General features: G+C 33.4%; 1 protein-coding gene across 1 annotated transcript in view; it reads right to left on the bottom strand.

The window, feature by feature from the left end:
• LOC118193658 (cubilin-like) overlaps nucleotides 1-21,949 on the bottom strand; it is a 435,777-nt gene that overhangs the window by 48,867 nt on the left and 364,961 nt on the right. Inside the window, exons 53-57 of the mRNA XM_085826886.1 lie at nucleotides 18,679-18,803; nucleotides 15,899-16,118; nucleotides 14,102-14,286; nucleotides 11,266-11,428; nucleotides 7,537-7,686 (exon numbers count right to left, since the gene is read on the bottom strand). Coding sequence (XP_085683012.1) covers nucleotides 7,537-7,686; nucleotides 11,266-11,428; nucleotides 14,102-14,286; nucleotides 15,899-16,118; nucleotides 18,679-18,803 — 843 coding nt within the window. The remainder of the gene's footprint in view (nucleotides 1-7,536; nucleotides 7,687-11,265; nucleotides 11,429-14,101; nucleotides 14,287-15,898; nucleotides 16,119-18,678; nucleotides 18,804-21,949) is intronic.

Genomic DNA, 21,949 nt, shown 5'->3' with positions numbered 1-21,949 from the left:
CTGAAAACATTTGAGTTTTTATGTCACGATACTAGAGCTCTTATACTCTTGTTGAAAATACACATTTTGCTAGGTTTTTAACATATTTTGTCACTCTATTTTTCTCTTATTAATGATAACAAAACAAAATTTAACTTCCAACATCCATACCAGTTTTTGTACACGATGCTGCAGAAACATAAAATGAAATTCAGAAGTTTCAACAACTGAAATTTAACTTTTTCAACTGTTGCTACAATTTATAACGCAAACATAGGAAAACATGAGCTCAAGGAAATGTGAGGGTATAGTACTCTACTTGCAGTATAGCCTCAATTGAGTGTTTCCCACACGGAAAGTGCATTGAACCTGAAACTCAAGTTTGAAGGAGCCCAGTAAAAGAAAAGGGCAGCAAACTTTTCAGACACTGAGAGATAAATCAACTATTAAGGGGGACAACAGGATGAAAACTAAAAGAAGGGTTATGGATAGTTTATTGATTTATAAATTTTGATTTATTCATGATGTAATTTAAAGTTCTCGGGTGGATAATAGAACCTTAATTTTGACGCATGTACAATCTCAGTTGGTTTCTTCGTGTGAAAATTTTCCCTGTCGATTTCATAATTCACTTCAGATAATTTATTCATAATCTGATAAGGGCCTGAATAGGGTGAAGTCTAGTATTTGGGTATTCGAATTCCTCGTAAAGGACAAAATCTCCAGGTTGAAATTTAGATTCTACAAATCTGATATCATATCTAGTTTTATTCTTTCGGTGGTATTCGATAGTTCTTTTCTTTGCTAAAGCCCTTGCTTTATTTAAGGAAGGGTATTTATTTTGATCAAATGGAGATTCAAAAGGGAGGTTACCAAATAGTAAGTATGCTGGGGTGAACTTAGTTACCGTATGAGGGGAGTTGTTATATTCGATAACAACTTGCTCTAGCACTTTAGTCCATGGTACGTTTTTAGAAGAAGAATTTACTTTACATTTTAGTCGACTTACTATTGATTGATTTACTCTTTCTACTTCACCATTTGTCTGGGGATGGTGAGATGAAGTTAAAAGTTGTTTAACATTATGCTTTTTAAGAAATGTTTTGAATCTAGAGGAAGAGAAGGCTGCATTCCTGTCACTCAGAATTTTTTCGGGGACTTGTATTTGAAATATTTGTTTTAGACAATTGGCATAGGTTTCTGAAGTTACACTTTTAGAGGGAAAAGCCCAGACATATCTTGTTGCATGGTCAATAACTACATGTAAATATTTTTTTGTAGAATTATAATAATTAAATCCTCCCACAGTGTCAATAGAGAGACATTCGAAAGGTTTGTCGGTTGGGGGTACGTCTTGCATAAGACCAAATTTTTTCTGTTTTTTCTTAAGTTGACAAGTATGACAATGTTTAACAAAATTTCCGATATCTTCTCTAATATGAGGCCAATAATATTGAGGGGTGATTAAGTTCAGCATAATTTGAACTCCCGGGTGACCAAAATTTTCATGGGTTTTATTCAACAATTTTAATCTTAAAGATTTAGGTACTACAATTTTATAAAAATTCTTTTTCTTAATTACCATCATATCATTTATCTCTTGGTAATTTTTTCCGCAGACATTATCAGTTTTTTTGTTGTTGGATTATTTCATTTCTTTCAAGTAAATGTACATAATGTTGGAGGTGCTGTGAAACAGGATGTCTAGAAAGCATGTCAGCTTCAATATTGGTAGAGCCCTTCTGATACTTTACTTCATAATTGAACATACTTAGTTTGAGTGACCAACGGAAGAGTCTACCTTTTAAATTTTTAACATTTTTGAGCCAAACGAGGGTCGCATGGTCCGTATGTATAACAAATTTTTGTTCATGCAGATAGTAATAGAATTTGTCTAGGGCATCTACTATGGCCAAACATTCTAACTCAATAATTGTATAGTTTTTCTCATAATTTCTTAAAGTTCGGGAATGATATGACACAGGGTGAAGGACATCATTTTCATCTGGTTGTTTCAAAACAGCTCCAACAGCAGTTTGAGAAGCGTCACCAAAAATATGACATGGCCTACTGGAATCATACAATTGTAAAACAGGTTTGGAAATCAGTATTCTTTTCGTTTCGTCGAAAGCTTTTTGACATTGGTCATCCCATTCCCACTTGACATCTTTTTTCAAGAGTCTGTTTAATGGAGCTGTAATAGTTGCATAATTCGGAATGAATCTATGATACACATTCACACTTCCCAAAACTCTTTGTAACTCTTTGGTGTTACTGGGGTTTTTAAGTTTCTTAATAACTTCTATATTATGGTTATCGGGAATTATTCTACCATTTTTTATTTCATAGCCAAGAAATGTGATCTGATCTCTGGCGAACACACATTTGTTTCGATTCAATTTAATATGCTCCTCTTTAAACACCTCAAATAAAATTTTTAAATGTTCTAAATGTTCCTTCTCATAGGAAGAGTAAACGATTATATCATCAAAGTAACTGCAAGCGAAATTAATTTTATTTTTTGTTAATATTCGTATAATTGTTCTGTTAAAAATTGCAGGAGCATTTTTGAAACCAAAAGGGAGTCTTAACCATTCGAATAATCCAAAATTCGTGCAAAAAGCTAATTTCTCAGTATCTGCAGGGTGAATCGGGATATGCCAGAAACCAGATCTCAAATCAATTGTAGAAAATACTTTTGCTTTACTTAATTTGTCTAACAAAGTGTCAATGCGAGGAAGAGGGTTTACATCTGTTTTAGCCAGGGAATTCAATTTTCGATAATCTATACACAATCTGTTTTCTTACCTTCCTCACGTTTAAGTACTAAAGTCACGGGGGACGAATATGGGCTACAACTTTCTTTAATTATACCTGCTTGTAATAATTGACCAATTTGGGTCTTAATTTCCTCTTCTTCCATAAGGGATATTCTATAAGGTCTTAATGATACAGGCAAATCAGAATTTAAATTAATTCGTTGAGGTTCAATATTAATTTTTCCTACATCATACTTATTTTTAGAAAACACAGATGAATAATCATTTAACAATTTTTCCAAGTTATACTCTTTGTTATCGACAGTATTAGAAACAGCATTTTTCACATAAATGTTAGACTGAGAAACTAATTCCTTTGGATTTGTAGTCCGAGATTTACAGGTTGGAAAATTTCTTACATCATCATCATTATTAACACATGGATAAACATTTGTTGTACCACCTTGAAGTTGGAGGTGTAGAGATATGGGTCGGCTGTCAAAATGGCAGTCATCATTAAGTACAATAGCTCTCTGTTTAATTTTTAAATTAGCACAATCAATACTCAACTCAAATAATTTGCATTCATAAAGTCCTAAAATTACATAATTCAAATTATTATCAAGAACAAACAAGGTAATTTGGTTACTAATCCGTCCAATTTTCATTTGTATACAACATATTTTGTTGAAGATTATTTTTCCTTTAGTTTGGGTTACTGAAAATGATCTAACTCTTTGTACTTTTAAACGTAATTGTCTAGCTGTTTTGGAAGAAATTATTGATATGGTGGCACCACTGTCTACAACACACTCTAGACGTTTCTTATTGGACAAATATCCCGACACCTTTAATAGTCAACTACTGTGAGGGGTTTCTGGGGTTGGTTTTATTGCAAGGGGCGTAACATTAGGTGTATCAGATCTCTCCCCTCTGAAAGGACAAACCTGAAACCAGTGAAAAGCATTTGGAATTCCGTTCCGGGTGCAAAGTCTACAGGGACTGGGTGGCAATGGCAATCTATTTTGAGAATTATAATTATGATGGCTTGTAAATCTTGGACCACTGAACCGATTATAAAAATTACTTGGTCTCTGAAAACGCTGGAAATTGTTGTGTCTAGGAGAATCTTGTTTCACAGTAGTTTCATAGCTTGAAGCTGAAATTTTACTTCTATTAAATCGATTGTAATCTTGGGGACTGTTCCCAATCGGAGTAACAAATCTGGGAGGTGCACTTTTGATTTGTTGATTTTCGCTAATCTTAATAACCTTATCGACATGAGTAAGCCAAGAGATGGGGTCAGAGGGTGTGTTGATCGTCATTAACGATTTTAATTCTATAGGAAGACCATCCGTCAGACCCTCCAAGATCATTTCATGAGTTAGATTTAATTTTTTACCAATATCTAATTTTTTGCGAAAATATTGCGTTATGTCCTCTTTATGATTGTACTTGTAATCGGCAAAATTACCAAATGTAGTTAAAGTGGGGTCGAAAAAATTTTCCTTTAAAATTTGGACTAATTCCACATATTTAGTAATTTTATGGCAGTTTTTGACATATACGCGTTTCATCTTTATCTAAATGAGTTTTGTTAAAGTACTCAAGCCATGAATTTATATCCATATCATTCTGCGCGTCAAAGGGAATTATACTTGTTTCAGGTTCAGCGCTAGCTGCCCTTAATGAATCATCAGGATCAGAGATGTTTTCATTAGCCATTATTCTCTTAATAATACTTTCATAAATAAAACTAACTCAAAAATAATACTCTTTAAATTTTCCCAAAACAATATTAAAACCAAAATACATCCTTTAAATACCAAATTTAAAATACATTTATACCAAAATAATACTTTTTAAAATTTTCAAAATAAAAACACTATTATTAAATCAGTAATTATAATTCAACAGTAATAATATCATTTGCATCGCCAAACTTTTTACTAATTGCTTCTGTTTGACTTATTGTGACGAGAATACGAGTGATGAAATCGACACGAAAATACACATTTTTGTGCACTCTTGATTAGATTTTCGCAAAACACGATCAATCACCACAGCACAAAACTCTCGAGAGCAACACAGAACGGCGTAGACGTAGGGAAAGATTTCCATCCTCAAAAGTAGGTCAACGGTAAGAGCACATTTGATGAACGACGAACTTTCGATGGAAACACAGATCACGCATCACAGGGGGCAGAAGGATGCTTCTCTGGACGTAAAATAATCTGCAGAATACCAGAATACAGGTAACAGAAGGATGGTTCTCTTGAAGCAAGAACGCCTAGAGAAAAATGTAGAAACATAGAAGTCGCACAGCGGCAAAATCATCTAAAGTGCGTAACATTTTATCCGTATAATCCTTGGGATATCTTCTTTTTTAGATAATCCCTTTGAAGGTGGTATCCTACCGGCTTTCTGAAATGTAATTTCTCATACATTATTTGTTTTGTGCAGCCGGGGCAACAGGAATGAGACAAATTTTGGAATATAATGTGGTAGGTTTATTTTAGCATCCATCTCCCAAGCGTTGTTTTTCGTACCTTGAGCAGAAGCCCTATTTATACATATGTGTGCGTCACGAGGCTCATCCAATCAGCGATATTAATTGAAATCACGAGGTGACGCTATCTTCTCATCAGGAGTGTTCTTAAGGACTTTATGTAATATGACAGATTTATGAGTTTGGCGATTTGGCGGGCGCCAACAGGTTAATATATTTTATACTAAAGAAAGGATTTCGCCAAAATTTAGGAACAGGGATGCAATTTAGGTAGAGAATCGCCAACACATTATTAAGCAATATTATTAGAATTTAATTTAATCAATTGATTTGAAAATATCGTTACATACACACACACACACACACACACACACACACACACACACATATATATATATATATATACATATACACACACCAACAATCGGAATAACATTTCCTCGAAGTATCTCTGTTAAAATATAGATATGAATCAAGCAATGGGAACCATTTTTGTCTGGCTATCAAAATCAGACAAAATTTATGTATTCAGATGACGTTTCGGGTCAGTGTTATTGCTAGTTTAGAACAATCTTTCATGGTAAATAATAAGATATTAATTTTACGGAGAAAATAATTATAATATGGTTTAAACTTCAAATATAAAAATCAAAATAATAATTCTAATTAGTATGAAAAAAACATAACTGAATGAACTTTATTTTTTTCCTCTTCGATATCAATGGCTTCTTTAATGCTGAAATTTTTTTTTTCCAAAATGGCTGGCACTTGCCTGTGCCGGCATTGGCCAATCCTAAGGCCAGATATGGTGGTCTTTTTATTATGGAGGCACCCACTAGGTGGGCCACCCTTGCCTCCTACGAAGGGACAGACAATTACATCCATGCCTTCCACAGGATTCGAGCTCGGGACCTTCGGTATCGAAGTCAGGCTCCCCTAACCACTATATCGTCTGGGCAGCCTTTAATGCTGAACTTGTGATGTCAATTTAATCAAGCCTGGCTTATAGTCAGTAGTCTTAAGTCAAATAAAAACATATGAATTTTCAATACGTCAGCTATTCTTATTTTTGCTTAAAATAAATTTCATGTGTGAAAGTATTTGCTCGCATTTATAAGTTGAGCCGAATGCGAACGAAATGCCAAAGCGAGGTTTTTGAAATTATGGAATAAGAATCGGCGTTGCCAAATTTATAGGTTTCTCTTTGAAATTATGTTACTATTTTTAAAAGTGCATGTTCGTTATTGCAACTTTATAATCAAACCAAAGAGTTATTGTAATTATTTTTTTCTTTTTTTCTGAATTCTTCAAGTGCTCGTTTCCTGTTTATGTTTTGTAATTTATATTTATGTAGTGAATTCTATTTTTGGAACTCAAGTGAGTCACTTGAAATTATGAAGTAAGTCACTCAGTGATCCGTGGGTCATAGTTCCCAATGGCGTGATCCAAATCATAAAACGTATAAGATAAGTTTCACTAAGTCGTAAGTTCACTTTCGAAACTGAATCAGTTGATTTAAAATCTACGTCAAAATGAGGTTGTGATTTTGCTTGAATCCAGTATATGGCTCTCCTTTAGTGCAGCATGACAGAAGAAAAAAACTCAAATTTCTGAATGTGAATATTTGATTGAAATGACAAACTGTTATCAAAACTATTTAAATAAATCCTAACTGATCATGAAACTTGAGTCTTGCTTAAAATCTATCTGCTTTTGTATCATTGATTTGGCTTCAACGTAAATTGAACAGAGGCGTAGTTTAGCATTACTACAGAACTTTGCATCAATACAATATTTTTCTCTCATCTATTTGAGAGAAGGGATGCATTTTTAGTCACCTGTTCGATTCTTCCAGAATTTTTCTGCTGAAAGTGACTGAGCAGGGAATCAAACGTGACGGAGCAGGGAATCAAAGATCAGAAAATCTTGAACTGGTATTGGATTTTAGAGAAGTGGAACTCTCAAACCTGTTTTAATTTTATTTGAATAAGACTTTTTAGAATAAAAAAAAACAGCAGCAGATTATGGAAAGAAATGAATTCATAATTTAGAATATAAATTGAAGCAAATTTCAACTTTTAATTGACTTACAGAAAATAAAATTGAGCTATAAGTGTTTATAGTTTTCTAAATCTTACGCTTAAAATTTTCTACGAAACCGATACGAGTCGAATACATATTTTGTTTAGTTAAAACAACAAGAAATATTAATTCATGAAAACAAGGAAATTACGTAAATAAATAAAAGGGAAAATAAGCTATAGTGTAATTAACACATTAGTTACTTACGTTCTATACTAAAGTTTTCATCAAATGTAATTGATATATATTGTCCAGGTTTTCCAATAGTGTAAGTGCAGTTGAGGTTATCACCGTATACGACAGGATAGTTGGGAGAGAATATTTGCCCATGGTACTGCGTAAAATTACCTCCGCAACCTAGAGAAAAAAATAGAGAAGATATTTAATATTAAAATTTTAATTCCACACAGGAGAAATATGTATCTTTGTGAACATATATCTACTGCAGTGGTCTTCAAACTTTGTTGACTCACGAACCTTTAGAACAATAAGGTTTTTTTCTGTAAGGCATTTCCGGCTTTTAGAAAAATATATCTTAAAATAACCATTTGTACTCGGTGACTCTCATTCAACATGTGATTTGATGCCACAACTCGGGAGGTGACTCTCGCTCACCATGTGATTTGATGCCGCAATTCGAGAGGTGATTCTTCCTCACCACGTGATTTGATGCCGCAGTTCGAAAGGTGATTCTCACTCACCACGTGATTTGATGCCGCAACTCGACAGGTGACTCTCATTCACCATGTGATTTAAAGCCGCAACTCGAGAGGTGACTCTCACTCACCATGTGATTTGATGCCTCAGACTCTCGCTATTCATGTGACTTGATGCTGCAATTCGAGAGGTGTCTCTTGTTCACCACTTGGTTTGATGCAAAAACTCGATGCGCGGCAATAACTGTTTATGTTTAGTTTCTTCGAAGCGGGTTCCTGTGCTGTTTCTGTATAATTATATGAAGTGTAAAATGATACCTCTTTAAACAGAGATAAGATTTTATCTGAAATTAGTCCGAAACTACGAACCTGACTGCATTTTCGGCTTTAGTTCGAAAGACAGTCGTGGCAGAGGGACTACTAAAGTTAAAGTTTTTGATCCATAAAAACGTGTTAGGAATCGGAGGTTGAAGTCGAGCCTTGACTTCAACCTCCGATTCCGAAGATATCTGCTTGAATGGAAAGCTGCACTATATCCTGAACTGAAAAGTATCTTCTCAGAGAAATGAAACCGGAAAAACGACGTATTACTGTAATACTTGCCCCGACAAGCCGGGCATGCATCTTGAGAATTGTTACATGAAATACGATACAGAGAAACATTACAGAGACTAATATTTAAGATATCTGTTTATAAAGGTGTAAAGATGTATAAAATGTTAAAATATACTAATTTTATACATTAATGTTTGAGTGTAATGATTTTAAGTTACTAGTAAGAAATGCATCAAAAAGGCCGCGAAACATCTCGAATTGCTGGTGCGCCACGCGAAAAAGACCCCAAGTGCAAAGGGTTAATATTTAAAGTATATCAATATTGTTACATGCGTACGAGTTCCTAATAGTTTGAATGCATACAGTACCGATGATAGCTTGATAAAACTTATTTTTACCGAAAGGAACACTTCAGAATTCTGGAACTTCCCACAGAAAAAGTCGTGCAATTCTTTAGAGTACAATCAGTAGTTACACTTCAAACTAATAAGCATGTTAAACACAATGCAATGCAAAGCGCATATAAAATGAGGAGCTAACTCAGACATATATTAGTATTACGAACTCACGCTGAACTAACAACTAACAACTAACAACAACTGAGAAACTACTGCTGTCTTCTGTCTTATATTGTTTTCATCCGATCACTGAGAAATGTGAGGTCCGGATACGATTAGAGTTGTATATGAAATCTATTGCAGTTATTGAAATAAAATAATTACTCGGTGACTCTCATTCACCATGTGATTTGATGCCGCAACTCGAGAGGTGACTCTCACTCACCATGTGATTTGATGCTGAGACTCGAGAGGTGACTCTCACTCTTCATGTGATTTGACGCCGCAACTCGAGAGGTGACTCTCGCTCACTTTGTGATTTGATGCCGCAATTCGAGAGGTGGTTCTCCCTCACCATGTGAATGGATGACGCAGTTCGAGACGAAAATTATTACGGCGATAAAGCGACCCAATCCAAATGTCGCCAAATTGTTGTAGAATCATTAGGTTTCTTGATGCTGGACACATGAAAAATGTGCAATGCCTCGCCGACCTTCGAACTTGGACCTCTCAAATAATTGCCGAGTGTGGTGTCGTTACATCACGAAGGCATGCGGGTAGGAGGGAGAAAATACCAATGACTCAAGAGCAGAAGATATCTGCGAATCAAATTGTTTTGTATTCCTTACTGATGAAAAGGAAATGGGTTAGTGACAAGCTAACCTATAACTAAAGAAAGAAGATTCCACAACTTCTTCTATCAGAAACAGATGTCAGCTGGAAGTCTCTTCAATCAAAAGTAAAGGAATTTGTCAGAACAAATCTGATTCAGTTATTAAAATAAGTCAAATTAAAATTTTTGCTAAGACATTGGATGAGTTGTGAAATGTGTGGTTGGGGGGTAAACGTAAGGGAAGTAAATCTTTCGTTTCATATATATCAGCAGCAAAATGCAGAATCAATCAAATTAGTAATTTAAGGTTTATCTAATCATATTATAGAAGAAGACCGGCTTGAAGAATTACATGCAAATTGTGTCTGAGAGCAGAAGCTGAAGCATTTTGCATGGATAAAGAAGAAATGGTCTGGAAACTTTCCATCTAATTATTGGAATTACCGCTTACTATAGCAGGCAAAGTCATTTATAACCTTGCGGAAATTTGATACAGAAAGGTCACTGTAAAGTCGTTCAAACTCAATGTCGAACTTAGAAAGTATTTTTGCTACAGGAATACAGATAGATTCCTATAGATAGATAAGTGGTTTATAGAAACGATTCAGATAGGCGCGTTGTATATGAGTTTAATTTTCGTACAATTACGATGTTGATAAAAAAAGAGACAGTTAATCAGTTCCACTGGGGGTGATCATCTGGCTTCCTATGTAGATTATCCAAATTATTCCAAGAAAATGCATCGAAGGGCATTTCACTGAACCAGAGAAAACAGAAACCAAACTGAAGAAACTAAATCTACTGCTGAAGCTAGAAATAAAGACACGATAACATATAGTCAAATTCTCTCCGCTAATCAAGGCAGTACGGATGAAGACACTAAATCCACTGCTCAAGCGAGAAAAGACGCTAGAATATATAGTCAAGTTATCTAAAAAAACTGAAGCCAAACTGAAAAAAAAACTAAACCCACTGCTCAAGCGAGAAATAAAGACACGAAAACATATAGTCAGATTCTCTTCAGTAATCAAGACAGTAGAGATGAAGACACTAAACCCACTGCTCAAGCGAGAAAAGACACTAGAACATACAGTCAGGTTATCTCCAGAAGCAAAACAGTACGGATGAAGAAATTAAATCGACTGCTCAAGCGAGAAATAAAAGACACTAGAACATATAGTCAAGTTCTTTCCAGTAAGCAAGACAGTATGGATGAAGAAACTAAACCCAACATAGTATACACTTGACGAGGATGTCCGAACTCTATCGCGTTGTCAGCCTCTTTTTCATCAGGAAGATCCAAGAATATATTTATAATCATCTGGCATAGTTAAATTTATGTGATTCATTTAAAATTCAGTGCTAACATAAAATAACATAAGTTATTTATCTTTAATAAGCATACATGTAACAAAACGTTTGTTTACGCTAAGTTCTCTAATCCAAAATAAAGGTACAAAGAAAATTAAAAGGCAGTATATAAAATATATTCTGTAATAAAAGTGCAAAGAAACTTAAAAGGCATTTATTTGAAAGAATGGTAAAATAAAGTTACCTATTGAAAACTTTATATTAAAACCATCGGCATTTATTTGAGAGTTGGATCGAAATGTTATTTTCATTTTCCTTCCTTTACTTTCAATGGGTTCAGGTGTCGACGATCCACATTTTCGGTCTCTAAATTCCCACAATTCATCATTTTCATTATAATCTTCAAACTGCAACAAATATTTAATATTTAAAAAGTGTTAAGTATATGCCAACAACATATATTTCCTTCAAATATTATTGATTCTTCGATAAAACGACTATTTTTAGCGGTATTATTTATAAAAATAAAGAGAGATAATAAAAATTGACATAATAAATAAAGTGATAATAAATAAAAAGAAATTATTCAAAGAAACTGTATTAGGTTAGGCTTATATTTTCCTGTTTGTTACATTCTCTGTTTGGCACCAAACAAAAAGCCTTTCCTGCTTTCAAATACAGTGCAGTTCAGACAAAATTAGTCAATTTCAAATTTTTATTACTTTAAAAATTAAAAACACAGGATTAGTGAAAGATGATTGTAAAGGGAAAGTGTCAAAGGCTTTCTTACAAATGTTTAATATATGATTTGCTTTAATTACATGAATAATATAAAAGCGAAATGAAGATTCCCGCCAACATGATCCTGCTAACACTGCAAGTGTGTCACTGATAACTGTCTCTAAATCAACATGAAAAGATTTTTAAAGGTCGTTTAGACTTATAAGAACAGACAGAAAATGTACCTAATTTTTTTCTTGCTTACTAATGGGAACTAATGAGGAAATATTCTCTGAGGACCTGAGGAATTAGCTTTTTAACACGAAAGCATTTGATTCAATGAGCCCTACTGGAGATTATTGCAATAAAAATATACTAAGAAAAGATTCTACTCTTCAGATGCCATTTTTATGTTTTCTTAAAACTTATTTTAAATTAGAAGATAGTGCATTACTGAACCTACATGATTATTATTGCTTGTATTCTCAAATTTAGGCATTTTTATCTTAAATTAAACAATAGCTGAAACAATCTGTATACAGAGACGTCGCTGCTTAAGTTTAATTCATGGACTTTGGAAACGAAAGGATTCAAAGTTCGTTTGGCGTTTTTGATTTATTTCTTACTTCTTCTAACTCTGGATTCGGTTTCAAGTACTCTCAGACGAAACAATTTCCTGAAATGTCTGCGTTGCTATGGTATTTAGTAGAATTATCACAATACGAAAAACGCATTAAATACCAATTCCTAATTTCTAGCATTAACCATATTTAGTTGCTTAATTTCCCTCTTAGCCCTTTCGGATATCTAATTTAGTATAATAATGCTAAATACTTTCTGGAATCTAATCTAATCTAAATTTAAAGCTTGATTCATTCTCATAACTTTCAACTTAAGCTCTGAATTCGGGAACTGCATTTTGTACATTAATAATCAATGACTCGGACGTTTGAGATTTAGATCAGTGAACATGCATTTCAACATTTCAAAGCCGTACCGTCATCCCTTCGAAATCCTCTGTGATTTCTAAATCATCTTTGATAGATAAGACCATCCAGCTTTCATTCCTATGGAGATAAAAGAGAGGAGGAAATGAATGTAGATTATAAAAGTACCATTCATTAAATTTCAATCCCCATGTGTTAGTATAGAATACACGTTTGTAAGTGTATATGATCGGTCAGTGTAAGTCACATCAGAAACTTTGTTATCGAACAACACACACATTAATTGTTTACATTATATTGATTAAAGCTTAACTGCATTTGTGTGTAAAGAGCGTATAGCACGAAAAGATTCAGAGCGGTGAGAAAATGGAAAAAAGGAATCTTTGGTTGCCAGCGCAAGGACAGTGAAAAGTAAATTAATAACGCTCTGTAACAGAAGAGTGAATATACCTCCCAGCCTATCAGGCCTACAGTTCTGATACAAAGGTCAAAGTGAAAGCCTTGTTGCATATTCTATTCTTAGTCTTTATGGTGACAACTCAAACTAATCCATTATTATCAAGATGTATCTCAGTAATTCATCTCAATGGACCGAGTTCCATCTTCAGTGATCTTCAGTGATGCTGTCGATTGTTCTGTTACAGTGAAGCCTATAAGGCCCTCAGTTCTGATACAAAGGTAAAAGTGAAAATTTTGTTGCATGTTCCTTAAATGTTCTATTCTTAGTCTTTACGGTGACAATAAGAACTAATCCATTCTTATCAAGATGGACCTCAGTAACTCGTCCAATGGACCGAGGTCCATCTTCTGTGATGAACACGACGCCATCAACCTTTCTGTTGCAGTGAAAAATAAATTAATAACGCCCTCTAGCGTGAGTCTGATTGAACAACGTCCTTCAATTACTTGAAAGTGGACGTTTCATCTCCTCCAGAAATGTTGCAACTTTCCAATTCCTCGCCATTGTCTTTGTGCTTTCTTCCGTTTTACAGTAATAGGTATAGGCATTAATAGTGTCTTTTACAACTTTCTCTTCACTTAAACCATTTTACAATTTATTGCCATAACTTTTATCTCCTTTAAAAATCTCCAGACTTTAAATCGCATAGACAGGTAATTCATTTTGTTTTAATCTCTAATCCAAAGGATACAGAAGAATGTATAATTGGGGGGATGTATTGAAAGTAGCAATATAATCTTGTAAATTTAATATTTCTTGTATATTTTTAATCATGTAAATTCTTCCTTACACTTTCCTTCAACTTTCTTATACACATCATAGTTTTTATCTTTGACTTTTAAGCCGTAAAATTAGAGAAAAAGGAAGAAAAATTACATGGTAATTGGTAATAGCGTTCAGAAGAAACTAAAAGTTTCTCTAGACGGACTCTACCTCATATGCTTCATACTCACCAGTAAATAATCCTTGTCACAAGAGCTGCTCGTTTCGATGTCGAAGCGACCCACGAATTCTAGCCTTACTATGTATCCAGGTAAATATTCGATGATCCAAACGCACTCTTCATTGTTTCCATAACGGGACGGGTAATTGGGGGATGATATGTTACCTCGTGGCATACCGATTACGCCTCCGCAACCTGGAATAAAGTAGTCATTAACATGCGAAATAAGCGCCATTTAGGTTTTTCGATAGTCAAAGCAATTCATTTACGCATTGCGTTGTTATTTATGCGAGCAGTACTAGGAAAAAGTCAGATAAAATTTGAAGATATTTTAGTTTAGAGAAATAATTTGAACAAAAAAGGCTGTGTAAGTTAAGTACAAGGAATTACCAAATATATCATTTCATTAAAATAGCATGTCAAATCATTAAGCTGAAACAAACTTATTTCAATACAACGCTAGTTCATCATGATGTTGGGGGCACCCAGACCTGGCTACCTGAGGCTGCCTTTACACAGCTAAACGTCCCCAATCGCTAGAGGCGATCCAAAGAGGCATAATACGCAGGTCAACCCAGGGTAACGATTTTTGCTTCAAAAGTCTGGGTTTTGAAGCAGAAGTCAGTGGAGGATAGCCACGCATCCTCTACTGACTTGTCCACAGAAAACGTCCTTGAAAAAGTGCAAAGAATGACACCGACCTTCCCCCATATATCAGTTTCATAATATTTAATGAACATTTTCAACGTTATTGTTATAAATTAAGAACGTGTCATATAATATCTACGTAGCGGCGACAACCAAAATGTTTGAACTTTATTTGTTCATGTACTTTGTTTTATGTTACTGCTTAGTCTTTAATTAACTTCTCCCTTCTGCAAATTTAAAATCTTTGCAATATAATGTGTCACATTCTTCTCTGTTTATCTATATATATAAAAAGGAAGAGTCTGTCTGTCTGTGTGTGTCTTTTGTTAGTGATGCGCGTAAGCTAATAGACCTAGGGCTAGGAAATGTGGTACATTGTTGCGTGTAAACAAAAGCCAGTGCCTCTCGAAGCGATTTTTTTCAAAATTCGAAAGAGTTTTTTATTTTATGTTTTTTGATAAAATCGCATCAAATAGATAATTCTCTCTCATTACATCAGCAACAATGGCACGTAGTTATTTTTGCTAATATATCACCGTTGCCACTGTTGCTAATATCAGCACTGTTGCCACTCGGAAAAATGAGGGCTATAAATATGTGCAGTTTTTAAATTTAATGTTTCTCTTGGATACTGGACGTTTGTCGACAGAAGGTAACGGGAAGTTGGTTAATTTATTTATTAGGATAATTAATACTTGTATTAAGAGATATTGCTTATTTTCATTGTAGGTTTTTTATATGTAATACGTTTTTATTGAAATTTGTGTTTTTTGTGTTTGTTTGTTTTATTTTGATAAAGTTGTTGTGAAGAGTAAAATTCTGTTCAGTTTTTAAATTTAATGTTTGTTGTTGTTCCCTTTAGGCATTTTCCAGGTACATTTAAAAGCTAGACGAAAGCTGGCCGCGTAGCGACTAGCATTATTAAAATTTCTTCCTTAAAAATATAAATTCGTTCAGCGTGATTTAAAGCTATGCGTTTCTTTCGCAGATGCCAAACGATTTAAGTTAAATTTAATCAAACCTTGTCATAGTTCATTTCCAAAGCAAATTACAAAATTACTGAGACAAAAAAAATCAGATAAATTTGTTCATAAGAAAAGAGCTTTCAAACTGAAACTAATGTTACAAAAAGTTGAGGTGTTTTACTTATAAAACTGACCTCTTTGAATCTCCGAAGAAGTCATCCAGAAGCCAGGGCCAGTCCCGAACTCATCAGAATGAAATTTAATTACGAGATAATTGTTCGTCGATGTAACTGGATGAGGACTGTGATCTCCACAGAACTTGCCCAATACTGGAGAATCATAACGATGACCATTGACAATCTTGACATAGTCTTTGCTACAGTCATTCTCCATGCGAAGGTCCACTGTCGTGAGCTGAGGGTTGATTGAATTGCGTTTTTAATAATATTATTTTTTTTATACAAACAACAAGTAAAAGAAGATATGATTGATCATTAAATAGTTAGAATTCAATGTCTTTTATCCAGATCAGTGGCTCAGAACCATTTTTTTTTGCTCCGTACAGCCCTTTCACCATTGCTAAACGATCATCCTTGTATCCTCCTTTCCAAAACTCAAAACACATTTATAGATTTATTTAACTTTAGATTATTTCTTTATGAGTTTTTATAAATTACAGAAGAGAAGTATAGGAAATGTTGATAAATATCAAAATTTGAATAAACGTAGTTTTTTATATTCATAAACTAAAACTTAATACTTAACAGTTTACCTATTACCTAAATACTTAACAATTAAAACACTGTCCGCATTTTCCCTGAAACTATGAAATTCTCTCTTTGGTTGGGAACAACTCGTCTAGATCTCTAGAGACGGAATCCCAAAATTAATGGAACATTGATCATTGAAAAGGTTTATTGAAACACCTTTTAGCATGCAAGAAATTTTTTACGAGAAAGGAAAGAATATTGTTACGTGTTCATAATGGATTGAGTGCACATCGAACCTAGCTTGATCACATTTATTTTTTTAATACCACTATAGAGTTCCGGAACTTTTTATAGAAAAGTACTCAACAGCTCTTCTTAGTATGAAAGAGCACAACCTGTAGTTACAACTTCAGAATACTAAGAACGTAGAACAATAAAAATGCAAAAATGCTTCAAATACAAAAGCTCGAATAGTGGATATTTCACTACGCTCGATACTTTGAGCTAAACTGATGATGCTCGTTTTTGTCTTATACAGTTCTTCCTCGTTCACTGAGAAATTTCCAGAACCATCGACTTCTTGAAACTGCTGGAAGGCATGCACATATAGGGCCAGATACAACTATAGTTACATAGGAATCAGACCGACCAGTTTTAGGTACACAGAGATCGGACCAAAATGGCATTAAGTGATTGCCAAGTTTATAATAAAATTTAGGTCCCGAAACCAAGCCAGTTTGGCTCTACCTCGCCCATTTACCTCAAAGTTAAGTAGACTTGTTCTTGTAACCATATTGTTTCAGCCCCAACTCTTCTTTTTCTTTTTATATTACGTTACACAAGAGATAGTACTATTTACAAAGAATTTCATTAAAATTATTTACATTAATACAAAATTAGTAGCAATATTTATTTTTTTCTCCTTTGTTTAAACAAGAAGCAGAACGTCCTTCGCTATCTAAAATGAGTAGGAACTTCAATATTAAATGAAATACTGTTCTGTTAAGAAAATTCTTGGAAAGGTCCCATCATATGTGTGAACCCTGCAAAACTTGCATTTTGTTATTAGAGAGTGACTGCTTACTGTTAGTAGAAGAAATGTATGAAAAGACATCATCTGTGACAGAACAGTTCGTTCTGTACTGCAAAAGGAATCAAGGCAGTTTCGGAGTATTTAACGAGTGGTCGTACTTTCAACAAAGAAGTTTCATACATCGAAATTAGATCTCTATCATGTCAGAACCATCTTATTTGCTAAATTTTCCATCCTCTAACTCTCATGTTCTCTTTTACCAACATCGTTCTACATATGTTTTCACATAATAGAAGCTATCCAAAACAAAGTAGACAGCCAGTCTATGACAGATGTTGAATGCGTGTGTTCCAGCTGATGATAGGTCAGCAGTTTGGCTTGGATTGGTTTATTGGTTTATAGTAAAGCACACTAAGGGGAGAAATGCCTTCATCGAGGACTTTATAACGGGTTGCATATAGCGAAAGGCACGAGAACTTTCATGCAGCCACTCTGTTCGCTAGGATTCAACTCTTTATCGAACTATCAGATTCAGCGGTTTTATAACTTAGGTTACTTGTATTACAACGAACGTTTTAAACGAAGAAGTAACGGAAAACTTTAAAACCTGCCTTTCCAAAATAAATGTACACCGATTTGTGCTTTGACACAACAATACAAATGAAAATGTCAAATGTCTTAAGCTTCGGAAATTAATAACACAGATTAAATTTGAAAATAGTAATTTAAACAGTGAAATACCTTGTATCAATTAAGAATATATATCAATGCATGTTATACAGAAGCCCAGGGATTTGAAATTCAAATTTACGAGAAATTCAAAACAGATTGACATATGTTTTTCACATTATCTATGTTAATTTTATGGGTGACTGACACAGATTTTTCTTCACTAAGAAAAATATTTGCTCCACAATACATCACTAAAAATAGATCAGTAACAAAAGCTCTAACTCCGTTCTTTAAACAAAACAGGAATGAAAGATCTCAAGATAAAACTTTTGAAAACATGTTCGAATTAAAAATCACTAAATATTTCAAATAATTAAAGAAGTGTTGGCTAATTTTTGATAAAATTATTAATGAATTATTAGTGTATACTACAGAAAAACATAATTTAAAATTATTCATTAATTATTTCAAAAATATTTTAAGCGTTAAAGGACTTTTATAAACGACATGCAAACAATTTGCTTTGAACGAGCTGTCGTAGTAAAAATGAGCAATTTACCGATATTTCTTCACCACGCGGCACTCTCAGAATCCAGTGACAATCAGTATTGGGTGGATAACTGTTTGGATATCCGGGCGAGGTAATGTTTACATCGGTGGTTACGTCAATAATTCCACCACAGTCTAAAATGAAATTCATTAATTAAGTATTCTTCTTTCTGATTAATAAAGTTTAGGCATGGTATATAGTAACATATAAGTAAAGAAAACATAAAATAAAGAACACATCAAATCCAAGAAAAAGAAATATTAAAAAACTATAAAAAAACATAATATACATAATTTTCTACTCGATCTGAGTGATGTAAAGCCTTTCGAAAAAGTATAACAAAAAGAGCCTGTCGCAAATGTTTTAGATTGTACATGGTCAAATGCTCACTTAGAAATATACTCACAGGGAAAAAACTCACATGGATATATACTCATATAGAAATAAGCCCACTGATAAATAAAATACGTAGAAATATCCTTAAATTAATCCATCAATAAATTAATCAATTTGAACATCGTACATAGACTTCATTTTTAAAATAAAAGTTATTTGATCATTTAAAAAAATTTTGTACAAATGCTCAAATAAATCTTTTCAGGGGCGGTATAGAAAAGAATGAAAACTATAATAAAATTTTGCATGTACTATAATACTTTATACTACTGCCCTTGTACGCCATTTTTATTCCTGTAACTGCCAACAGTTAATTTTTTGTTTTTTACTCTTTTTTTACAAACTTTTTATGTGTATCTACAGAAATTGGTGTTTGAATGAAGTTATTTAAGTTTGGAACAAAAAACGTTCTAGAAGACCACAGTTTCCAATCGAAGTGTGGAATCATTATGAAGAAGCCTTCGAAAAATTTCCTAAAACCACAAATTGTTACAAAAGCTTTCAAAAGGTATTAAATTCATTACTTAATTGTAGCCATCCCAGTATGTGGTTTTTATTTGACGTACTCAAAAAAGATTTAGCCTGTCAAAGTTTATTATTAGCTATTGTCAATACGTGGCGTACTGAAGTAAAAAGAAAAAAAAATGAAAACGAACGTTTTGTAATAGCGAATCATGTAAGAAACTATGATGAAATCGATGATAAAATTAAATATTTACATATATTAGCTAATATTCAGCACGTTTATGTAGTTAAAGCTTTTTGAAATATGTATTTATGATTTATATATAATAAGGTATTTTATGTAATTTAAATAAAATAATTATTTATGTTTGCTTATTCTTCTAAACGTTTATATTATAAAATGCGTAACCTATATTTACTATTATTTTTTTTTTAAGAATTAAAATTGTAATAAATTTTTACTGTACATTCTGTTTCATTTTTCTTCCTTCTTTCCCTCTTTTTCCTAATTCAAAACGGCCCATTTGTTATTCTTATATAGCAAATGATTCTACACATAAGTTATACAGTTTTTAATATATATATATACCATACATGTTTTGGTAATTTAAATAATTCTTCTTTGAAAAATTCAAGTAGGTGTACGATGTTCAATAATCTAAGGATATTTTTACATATTTTATTTATCAGTGAGCTTATTTCCATGTGGGCATAGATCTATGCGAACTTTTTCCCATGTGAGCATATTTCTAAGTTAGCATTTTTCCATGTGAGCTTTTTTCTATGTGGGCATATTTCTGTGTGGGCTTTTTACCTCTGAACATTTATACCTGTGAGCATTATTCTGTGAGCATTTGTCCTGTGGGCTTTTTTCCTGTGGGCATGTTTCCAGTCACCGTGAAATCAATCAGTAGAACTACATCCAGTCAAAGGAAGCAACCACACGTCAAAATCTATTGTTGATTTCCTGGCAGAAATGGAACAAGAAGCGGGTTCAAGACCATACGCTTCCCTCATATCCGTACTAAATCTCCTGATGTATCATGTATGGATTTTTGCGCGTTTGGACTTTTAAAAAGCGGTTTATCCAGACGTCAAACTATAACCTTCGACTTTGGAAAGCTGTTCAAGAGGAATGGAATAAAACACCTCTTCCGATGCTACGAAAAGCTTTATTAGAAATTACGGTGTAGAAATATAGCGAAGTACGAGTTATCAAATATATAGCGTAGTATAGTAAATATAGCGAAGTATGAGTTATCATTTAAAACACAAAACGTTTAGGTAAAAGTTTTCTGTAAATGCAATGAATATTATCAAAAAAGTGTCCGAACAGCGTCTATATTTGCGAATATAAACCGAACTGAAAGTAAGCCGTGGGATAAAAGTTTGCTGAAAACATGCATTCAAAATTGAAAACCAGCTTATAAGCTGATTAAAACTGACCTACGAATCCCTCTGAATATCGTCAAAAATTAGAATAGATAGTTTAATTTAGCTAGAACTATTATTTTTGAGGAATGCCAGGTTCTCATCTATTTAAAAATCAGGCCAGAAATAATTGTTCAAAAGATAATTGCATCAGAAGTTCCATGAACGAAGCTGAAGATATTTTCTGCGAGACGGATCCCGAAGCTTTCGGATGATCTTGAATACAGCAGAAAAGGACTTCTAGAAACTAGTAGAAAATCCGAATCGTATATTTATATTGAGAAATTTGATTAATGTAATAATATTAGGATTACATAAAATAAAAATAATATTTCGCAAGTAAATGCTAAATATTGAAATTATTAATCTAGTTTCAATCACTCATTTTAATAATTGAATTATTTTAAAATTATTTTGAAGTCGTATATTAATCTGGCCCCAAAAGTCCGCAGCAAGACATTTGTTGAATCATTTCAAGTTTATGCCACGAAAGTATATTATGAAACTTTTCATGCTCATTTCTGTAAAAATTCTGATTCCGATAAAAGTTTTCTGACTCTGATAAAAAACTGAGAATCATTCACTAAGACTTTGGGAAAATTTGCTGTTACGTAATAAGTTAGGACCGTAAACTTCTTTAACATTAAAAGTGCAAACGAACTTGAACAATAGTTATAAATGTACTAGTGCAATGAGAAATAATGCTCAAAAATATAAATCTGGAAACATTATAAGGTATTTCTCTCGCCTTCTTAGCATGCTTTCGTAGTGTAGTGTTCAGCACACTGAGCGCGCATTCCAGAGGTCCGTGGTTCGATTCCCGCTGAAGGCGTTGCTCATTTTTCATCTTTCCTGCTTTAAAAATAATCTAATGTCTCTAAAACATCACACTGCAATCTAACACTTTGAAGAGTTTAACATTAAATTTCAAAGAATTAAAAAATGTTAAAATTTACAACCGTTCTGAAATGAAGTGGCTATGAAACAG

This window comes from Stegodyphus dumicola, chromosome 11, assembly GCF_044657685.1.
Source record: "Stegodyphus dumicola isolate Sdum_Otavi_A_Nest chromosome 11, ASM4465768v1".
NCBI lineage: Eukaryota > Metazoa > Arthropoda > Arachnida > Araneae > Eresidae > Stegodyphus > Stegodyphus dumicola.
The sequence above is the reverse complement of the archived record's forward strand: the minus strand, read 5'-3'. Positions and strand labels throughout refer to the sequence as shown.